The sequence below is a fragment of the Oryzias latipes genome, chromosome 17 (assembly GCF_002234675.1).
Source record: "Oryzias latipes chromosome 17, ASM223467v1".
NCBI lineage: Eukaryota > Metazoa > Chordata > Actinopteri > Beloniformes > Adrianichthyidae > Oryzias > Oryzias latipes.
In genome coordinates this window covers 22195994-22205929 of record NC_019875.2, presented here as the reverse complement: position 1 = coordinate 22205929, position 9936 = coordinate 22195994, and the positions used below count along the sequence as shown (strand labels likewise).

Genomic DNA, 9936 nt, shown 5'->3' with positions numbered 1-9936 from the left:
GACCTTTTTATGGACAATAATAAAATCACTTATGTACAAAACACCAAAGTGGGTTTATTTAAAACATTTATTTTCTATTGTATTAAAAAAAAAAACAGCTATAGTACAATGAGTGAAAGGTAGTCGTACAGAGTTAAAGATTGAAACACTGAATAAATAGGAGTCCATGCACTATAAAAACAGCAGTCATGCACCGAAACAAAAAAATGGTCTTGAAATAGAATTAAACACAAAAAGAGAAGTAGTTGAATAAATCCACCTGTGCAGCATTGAATTTTTGGGGATGACTGCCCTCTTCTGGTTAGTTCTTGTCACTGCATCTTTAATGTTGCTACATTTTTTACTCAAAATTAGAACGAGTTGGCACAATTTTTTTTAACACAAGGTCACAACATGTAAAGACGGTGATTTCTTAATTGGGCTTTGCTGCTTGTCGAGTGTCTTTGATGTAGATCTTATGCTGTAGCGTTGAGTATTTTATTTATCTAAACTGAACATGCTGTCCTGCAGCCTTTTCTGCCATTTATCTGTATGTGGCCTTGTTCAGAAATCCCAGAATCCTCTTTATACCATTGTAAAAAAAAAAAAAAAAAACAGATTCTCTTGTAACCCTTGTGCTATCCACGGCACTTTAATATTGGGAGTGGGGTCATCTGGACCCCACAACACAGCACACGGGATTTTAGAGATTCAATAAGCCGATTTAACAAAAAAAAAGGTTTGCAGTGTGGAACATTTACAACCTTCATATTTGAATTGTGCTACATCAAAATGCTCAGAATTGTAGTTGGAAAAAGCTTTTGTTAGCTTGCTGCCTGTGGCTATGCTTCTTTCACCTGTGGGGGGGAAAAAAACAAAGAAAACAGCATGAAAGAAAATGACAACATCTGAGGGAAACATCAACCTTTTTACAAAAAAAAAAAACGCATTCACAGCATAAAAATAGAAGAAAATGCCTGAATCTCAGTAGTGTCAACTCAAAACCACAGATTCTGTTGGAGTGGATGGAAGTGGAGCTCATCTTTTATAAGCATTTAGTTCCATAACTGCCCATAATCACATGGAAAATTGTCATTTAAAGTCAGACTTTTCTCTCAAGCTTTTAACATTCTGTTTCTTGTAATAGGTGTGAATCTCTGGAATGTGATTTCTTTGTCACATTGTTGTCTTAAAACCAGCAGAGCGACACATTTAATCTGATCAGACAGAAGTGAAGGTTTAAAAAAAAAAAAAAAATCCAAACTAAAACCGGTTGGTGTAACCTCACTTTTCCCTTTACACGCACCTGAACACATTTCCCTCTGCAGTAACTTAACTCATTTCAGCTGCCTGCCTCTACATCTACTCACTCTGTGTAGTGCGAAGTCAAATCATTTATGGCTCCCAAAAAGTTCAGCTGCTCCTCCAGAGCTGTGATCTTCAGCCCGATGTACCCGGATGCCACCACCATCAGCAACAGTCTGTGCCAAGATGGGAACGGGGTGCAAAAATCGGATCATCTCAGTCGTTAAAACAGAAATATGTCGGATAAAAGGTATCAGAACATTCCATCGCCGTGTCACCTGAGTGGAAATCTTAATCACATTTGTAACTGACATCTTTAGGATGACTTTCCTTCCTTAAGAGCTGTACAGTTATGCAGAAATTCTGCATACTTTCACTTTGATTAACCTAAAAACTGAACTCGTCAAACAAGTGTTTTAACAATCATGGTTTGAAACTTTCAATTGGTCCTTTATTAAGGAAATAAAAACATTGGGGTTACATGATGAGAAAACTCAAAGACATTAAGCAGTTTGGGTTTGACTGCTGTAGCCCACTTAGTCTCTTTTTAAAATCACACATTTGCTTAACCCTTGTGCTATCTTGTGGGGTCCAGATGACCCCACTGCAGACGATAACGTGCCTTAGAGGCACGTTATCGTCTGCAGTGGGGTCATCTGGACCCCACAAGACAGTGCGCTGAACCTTTTTTCTTCAATGATTTGTGATCTTCACTGGTGTCCATGGATTACATGAAATCTTTCCACCTTTATCTACCTTTGTCATGGTAGGGAGAACACGTCAATGTAAGGGTGGGGGGTCATCTGGACCCAACAAGATAGCAGAAGGGTAAAAGTCCCACTCCATTTATATTTTTTTCTATTATATATGTCAATTATATATAGGCGGTTTTCAGCCAAAATCAAAAAGCCTGTGTGTCTTCTTTTTTTTTTAAACTGCAGAGCAGTTGGGAGCTCGGATTGTGGGCGGGACTGTTGGCGTGGAGCTTAGCTCCGCCCCTTTCCCATCCACTTACACTTTCCCCTGCTAGCTTATAGCACCTCACATGCCCAAGTGAGCAAAAAAAGAAGGAAATACTCAGATGCATTTGAATCCTAAATTATTTGATACATATTGCCACAAGAACATGCTACAAATAGGATTTTCCTTGCTGCTGGGGACTTGGTGTCACTTCAAACCGAAAAGGAAACTGCTAGCTAAAAGTTCAAAAATCGTAGCATTATGACATGAAGAGCTCTGCACTCACAGTATGATGAAGACAAAGCTGATGGCGCCCAAATTCTTTGCTTCTCTTAGAAATAATGGCATCACTTTCTCCACAGCCCTCCAGATCCACCACATATCTAAAGAAGGAAAAAGGTGACTTTGTCTCTCTGTCACGTGTGTTTGCTCGCTCATCGCTTATGTTTACATACCTCTACGGTCTGCATGTCTAGGGTTGTTTGGACGGGGAGAACTGCATCTGCAGGGAGCTGAAAACAGAAAAACATATTCATGTTCGATGCAATTTTTAATCAATTCTGCTAGTAATAAATGACTAAAGGGTGGCACTTCTACCTTCACTAGAATTAGCCGGGAGGATGCTGTCAAAGCAGATGCTGTTGACATCTGGATCTAGACTGTCATCTAAACTGGAACGACCCGAGACCTGCAGAGCAGGAAACAGACATCAGGGATTGTTTTGCATTCTTCATCCGCTTATTTAGTTTTTAAGTCTGACGGTATCTTGAGGAGAAACTTACCCTGTCATGATCTGCTTCATTTTCTGTAGAGGAGGGGTTGGGGCTGCTGTTTGCAGTCTCCTGTTCCTAGGGAACAGAAACAAGTCTGTTCATGCCTTCATAATTGTGTATAGAGCAACGTTCACACTGGGCAGGCGTTCAGGAACGCTGTAAAAGTACATTCTTGAACGCGCATTTAGCATATGGTGTTCACACTGTTCAGGAAGGGAGGGGCTTCTTCTTTTCTACCCTTTACTAGTGCATGTCCGCCACCTATAAATGGAAGAGGTATAATGCCAAATGCCAACGCAGTACAAATCTCACTAATCTTTCTCCAAGCTTTTTGACTTCACAGCTCTATTCGGATGCATGAAAGACTTGAAAGACTTGTGTGAATTAATGTTTAAGTGAACTTAGTTTAGAGGCATTCCTGCAGTACCTGTGTGTGTGAGCAGATGTTTTGGAGCAGTCTGTAACACATCTCACGGTTTCTCAAAGATGCAAACGAATACTAAAAGAGAAGAAGAAGAAAGAATGGGTTAAATCTGCACCAAGAAATTTACATTTTTCTGTTTCAAGGAACTTTATTTTAAAAAAAAGAGGCGTGGCAAGATGTCCAAGTAGCTTGTAGACCAGAATAAAAATCAAAGTTTTTTTAACCCTCAACTAGAGCAGTAGTCCATTAAAAATTGAGCTCCTCTTAAAAAGAAAGCAAAACAAAAAACTGAAGTTACATAACGATAAAACACAATAATATTTGCAATGCAGCTTTTTTTTTTAAAAATCCGTTTCCTGTTCATTTTAGCAGCAACATCACCAAACTGTAAAGGATCCATTTAGCATCATAATGTGTAGTTTTTGTCAGTCAACTCGTTGCGTGGCACAGAATGACTCCTAATTGAGATCTGTGAATGCGTGTGCAGCGTCTGACCTTCTCTGCAGTGGATGTTTGGATGGAAAGCATAGACAGAGCCGAGTTTTGCTTCTTGACCTGCGACACGCTGGAAACTGGGATCACCACCTGCAGTGGAGCAGAAACGGATGACTCAGGCTTCACAACAGCAACACATTCACTCGAATATTCCCTTAAAATATGCACAGAAACAGAAAACCTAACACCATGTCTATATGAGTTTTACAAAGTCATGAAAGCTCATAAATTCTGAGGATTAGAGTTGTTTTCTATATAAAACCAGGCTTTTACACGTTTAGAAATGTGCCGATTAAAGACCCACTCCAATCATCTTTTGACCTATTGTAAAAGTGTTCCCAGTGCTCTTTTAATCATAATTGTGCTTTTTTTCCAACCAAAAAAACAACTGTTGTTTTTCTAGGACATATAGCTTCTGCAGAGCAGCAGAAGTTAATTAAAAAATTTGCCTGTGGGTTGTGGGTGGAACTGTTGGTGGTATAAACCCCCTCACACCCCCAACCTCACATTAACCTAACATGGAGCAACAAAAATGGCGAGCAATATCAAAGATACCCAGCCGAACCGTTTTGAGCCAGATTCCAGCTCAGATGAGGAAAACAAAGACGCATGATTCTAGTTATCTGTAAGTAGATCCATCAGAATGAAGCGGAGCAGAGAGCGCGTTGGCCACCCAACGTATTTTTAGGTCACAAATACGCTCTTTACAAACTGCATTTCTTCACCTGCTCCTGATTCACAGTGATTTAAATAAAGAAATACTCAGAAATGCATTTATTATCGTCTTTTTTTTTTTTAGATACGTCCTCCATCGTGAGAAAAATACAACAAAACCACATAGAATCACCAAAAAGACGCTTTTCATTGGAATGAGTCTTTAAGTATGACTTCAGGTGTGTGAAATCAGGTATTAGCTATCATGCATTACCTTGGTGTCTGTGAACAGCACAGATGAGTGGAAGCAGACATGGTGCTCCGAAACGAAGAGCTTCCCGTGATACAGAACCTCTTTTTGCAGGGCACAGGTGAACGCTGAAGCAAACAAGTGGAAAGCTTTAGATAAACTCTGAGGAATAAAATAAAAAGTGTCACTTCCATAACCGAGGCATGTCCACTGAATCATTTACAGACTACACAGCCTATGGCAGGAAGTCATCTACCAGAAAAGACATCAGGGACACGATGTGAAGGACAGGAGGGGGAAGTCGTTTCCATAATCAATACAGGCGAGTGAGTAACTCAGACAACTCACTGTGGGTCAGGTTCTCCTCTTCAGGAATCTCTGGAAACAGCTTGTGGAAGCTCTTTTTGTACTTCTGGAAGCTCTGCGGGAACAAACAAAAGAAATCAGTGAAGCCTCAACAAAATGGGGTTTCACTTTGAACACAACAAAAGGTGGTTGGGCAACACACCTTTGCTAAAACAAACCGTTTTCCTCAAGGGGACAGTCAAAATGAGTTGTGACCAGAGAGTTGACTTTTATTGCTTTGTGATGTGACCGCTTTCTTTAACACTTTGAGTGCCATTTGCTTTGGTATTTTAAACTTCTATCTCTAAATGCCTGCATTTTCTTCAACATCTAAATGAGTAGGTGGAGAAATTAATAAATTCCTTTATTTAGAGTCAAGAAAAAACTAAAACTGATTATAACACTTTAAAAGAAAATCAAAGATATAACAAATTAAGAAAAAATTGTTTTTTAAAAGTTTCTCTAAATCCCACTTTGATGGTCTGTTTTAAACGCTTTCCCACTGGTCTTTAATGATGATTATGTTGTTTATAGCCAAAATAAAAAAAAAATCCAGTGTTGTTTGATAGAACAAAGTTTCTGCAGAGCGGCAGGTGTTTGTTTGTTAGAAATTCCCCTCTAAATTGTGACCCGTTGCTGTGGAATAAGCCTGCTTCCCAACATGTGTCCGTTTACACCGCTAGCTTACAGCCCCAACCTAACATTATCGGTTCAACAAAAGTAGCGAGGTATATTGGAGCTTTCCAGCCGTACAACTTTGAGCCGGATTCCAGCTCAGAAGAGGGAAATGAAGAGGCACATGGATCTATTTGTCTGCAAGTGGATGCATCAGAATGGAGCAGAGCACGGAACTTGTTGCTTGCCATTTTAGGTTCTACACTATACCTACAAGATTTTCCCAACTGCATTTTTTTGTCTGCTCCTGATTCACAATGATTTACAGAACTACTCAAGTTTAATGTTCTTTATATGGGTCCTCTACCACAAGAAAAATGTCATAAGAACAAGTTAAAAACACAATTTTCATCTTTAAGCTGATTCTCTTTCTTAGAAAATGTGATAAAGTAATCATAGAGGAAACCAAAAGATAATGTTAAAGCAGACTCACATGACTTCTGTTGAGGCTGTCGGATCTGTCAAAAACATCTTCAGTTGTGTTTATTTCCCTGAAGACAAAGATAAAGATTTTTTTTGTTTAAGAAGCTGCATCAACAGCACGAAAGCTCAAACCTTTAACCTCATTTTCCTGCCAGTTTCCCCTCCAGGCTGAGTGGTTTCTGAAGTCTGTGTTACCTGAGGGGCATTCTTGCATCAAGGCTGGGGTTGAACTGTTGAGTCTCCTGTGCAGCTTCCTGGAAGCTCGGCTTCAGACTGGATTTCCTGCTGGAGAGGCTGTTGCTTCTTCCCCCGCCAACTGGTGATGATGGTCCATTCGGACTGGTGACCCCAAATGAAATGGGACGGATGACGTCACATTAAAGCTCGCCACAGAGACCAAACAGAACGAAAGCCTTTCATTTTTAAGAGCTTTAAGCTTTAAGAGCTCAGGGGAAACCTACCCTAAATGAGAGTTCCTTGAACAACAATAACAAAAGTAAGTTTACACAGTTAGACCCTTATTATATCTGAGATTACAACATGAGAAATAAAAAAAGAAAATATTTGACGGAACTTTTGATTAGTCCGATGATTCTTCGGAATTAATTATCACGGACATTTTTCTTCAGGTCGTTACAAAATAACATATTTTACCACAAAAGGCAAGCATACACTAATTTAAAATAAATATAATCCAAAAGAAACTCAGGGACGTGGCGCAGACGCAAACATGCTCACCTGCCGCTGCTGTCCAGTGAGAATTTCCTGGTTTTGTGATTCATTGTTCAGCGTCAAAACGTTTTGTCAGTCAGCCACACAAAACTTCCCGGGCGAAACGGCCTTGTTACACCTCTTTACATCGAATTCAATGAGTCGCTTCGTTTGTTGTTTCTTTTCTTTCTTCTTGTTCACTCTATGAAAATAGAAACATACCGCCCACTCTTCGTTTCTAGCCAATCAGCTATCAGCAAAGTCAGCTTTGGGGCGGGGCTTCCCGTCTTCACGGGTGCAGACATGTTTGCAAAGTCAGGTGAACAGCGCCCTGTTAAAAACCGTCAGGCGATTTAGAAACGACAATCACGTTCCTGTGGCATGTAGTCTGTCCAGCCCGCGCAGATAATCAGCCGGAGCGACAAAAGCCTCCAACGCACATATACAACACCTGACAGCTTTACACGAACGTTTTAGTTTTAACCTGTCACCTACCTGCTTTTCTTTCATTTTTAATATGGCTATCATGCCTGTAACCAAATTCAAAACACTATAGGAAACCAGCAAAAGTACGTGAATTAACAAATAAATGAACATTTAATGATGAAAAAAGGACAAATAAGCTAAATGTTTAATGATAACGTTACAAATGTATGGAAGCTCACTTATTTGATTTGCGGTTTATTCATGTTTTATTCATTGATTGGTAAAAGTCAAAGAATGAAAAATAACTGTAATAATACACATAACTATCAAAACTATTAATCATATTACAATTTCTTGTTAAAAACGCAACATCTAACCCATACATTTACTTATACATTTACCTAAGTACATTTCTTTTTACAGCAATAATTAGGAATATTGCTCAAGAAGAAGTTTAAAAACAAAATTTTTTTTTACCTCAAAAATTGTTAGAGTAACGCCTTATCTTTTACGGTGAAATTCTGACAACCCCAACTGCCAGTTTTTTTTTTTTTTACCATATAGTTTACAGTAATTTTTAGAGTGTAAAATGAAATGTTGGATAAAAATGCCCAATTAATTTAATGCTATTATTTAGAGGAACTATGAGCGTGTTATAAAACAAAATACAAAAATATCACAAATACATAAAATTCTGAACTGTACAAATGCCAATTGTTGAAAAAGATCCCTTTCCTGTTGTGTTTCTCTGATGACTCGAGATGTTGTGTTGGTACTGAATGCAGTTAATGGATTCAAATAAAATCTGCCTTCATTTCCATGACTGATTTTGTCTACAGACAAATAATGAAAGTTACTGGATGTGCACCTCCTGATAAATCCATTAAGGAAGTGCTGCATCAAAGCCTGACAATAACAATCCTTTACAGAACAATGCATTCCTCTAACCTTCTTTTTCCATGCTGGTTAACTCAGCTTTTTCACTTTTGCACGTCACCACACATGACATTCTTTTTTTTTTTTTTTTTTTTTTTTTTTTTTTTTTTTTTTTTTTTTAACCTTGTCCTGTCCAACAGCTGGGCAAACAGATGAGAGCTGAGGGCCTCTTGTGTTGGACATATTTTATTTTAACAAGAGGGGTTATTCATCTTCAGACAAACCAAAGGTATGTCTGAATAAACCCCTTTTGTAATTGAGGCCAAACTTTATTAATTTCAATCATGTTTGAAAATCTTTGGTGTTGGACCGGACGGAAAAGGAAAGAGGGGAACAAGAGAGAGGGACGTTAGAGAGAGGGGGGGGTAGGAGGGTGATAATAGGAGGGGAAGGGGGGTAAGACCATGAAGCAGCATAGAGCAGACAGGTTTACTGGTTGTTTATCGTTACGGTACGGTTCAAATGTAGTACAAAAAGGGCGGGGCCTGTTCACACACACTCAAACATTATCAACACACCTGCTAGCCGCAGAAATGTCCACATGTCAACATGCACACAAAACAGATAGTGTTCACGAACGCATACCTATGCCTTTAAACCAACTAGTGTGAAATCTTTCAGTCATTCAATCATGCAAACTATTAGTGCAAAGGTGAGCTAACACCTGTGCTCAGGTGAGTGTTTATGTTCTTCTAAAATGGATGGTGGAATGTGAAAAGAAGGAGGAGGAGCGCCCAGCCACCCCCACACCCATACCCCCGCCGCAGCAGCAGCGGCAGCCGGAATTCCCCCAGCGCCACACGGGAACAGGCAGGGAACAACCGCCCCCCGGGCGACCAAGACCGCCACCCAGGCCAGGGCCAGCAGGACCGCCGCGAGGCCCCCAGAGCCAGAGAGCAGGGAGGCGCAGAGGGAAAGAGAGCGCCGCCCCAGCCCAGCCAGGAAAGCAGCCCCCCGCCGCGCCGGAAGAGCCCAACGCAGGGCCCCACCGGAGAGGGACGCCCACAGCCCCAGACGAGCACCCCACCACCACCCAGGAGTTCCGGGCATCCCCCCGCCCCGACCCCAGGTACGAGCCAGGACCCCCCAAGGGAGACCCGCTCCGCACTCCAGGCAGCCACCCACCCGGCCCACGGTTGGTCCAGGTAGGAGCAAGGCAGGGGCCCGCCGCCCCCGCCCAGGAGGGGGGAACCCCGGGGAAAAAAAAAAGGGCGGCCCATAAGGGATGTTATAAATATGGCCCGACCAGGCTCGGCCATTTTGGAAGTTTGGCGGGGCCCAGCGCCCAGGGGCAAGGACCAGGACCCACCCCCCAGGGACACGAACACCCCCGGCTCAGGTGTAATATGAACCCCCCCACCGTGCGGAGAGAGCACCGCATAAAAAAATACATAAAATTCTGAACTGTACAAATGCCAATTGTTGAAAAAGATCCCTTTCCTGTTGTGTTTCTCTGATGACTCGAGATGTTGTGTTGGTACTGAATGCAGTTAATGGATTCAAATAAAATCTGCCTTCATTTCCATGACTGATTTTGTCTACAGACAAATAATGAAAGTTACTGGATGTACACCTCCTGA

General features: G+C 41.0%; 1 protein-coding gene across 1 annotated transcript; it reads right to left on the bottom strand.

The window, feature by feature from the left end:
* Positions 1-53: 53 nt before the first annotated feature.
* LOC105356228 (GRAM domain-containing protein 2B) lies at positions 54-7205 on the bottom strand. Its single transcript, XM_023965543.1, has 13 exons — positions 7022-7205; positions 6479-6622; positions 6294-6351; positions 5189-5261; positions 4865-4968; positions 3937-4026; positions 3445-3516; positions 3027-3092; positions 2842-2932; positions 2700-2756; positions 2531-2627; positions 1350-1460; positions 54-836 (listed from the first exon to the last, which is right to left on the bottom strand). The coding sequence occupies exons 1-13, from the start codon at positions 7063-7065 to the stop codon at positions 833-835; spliced, it is 1011 nt and encodes a 336-aa protein (XP_023821311.1). The 5' UTR covers positions 7066-7205; the 3' UTR covers positions 54-832.
* Between the last annotated feature and the right edge of the window lie 2731 nt (positions 7206-9936).

Excerpts from the sequence above, each read along its gene's own strand:
- LOC105356228 (XM_023965543.1), bottom strand. The coding sequence starts at position 7,065 with ATGAATCACAAAACCAGGAAATTCTCACTGGACAGCAGCGGCAG. Across the intron at positions 4,027-4,864 it reads TGCTGTTCACAGACACCAAG|GTGGTGATCCCAGTTTCCAG; the intron begins GTAATGCATGAT and ends GCTCCACTGCAG. Across the intron at positions 2,933-3,026 it reads ATGAAGCAGATCATGACAGG|GTCTCGGGTCGTTCCAGTTT; the intron begins GTAAGTTTCTCC and ends CCTGCTCTGCAG.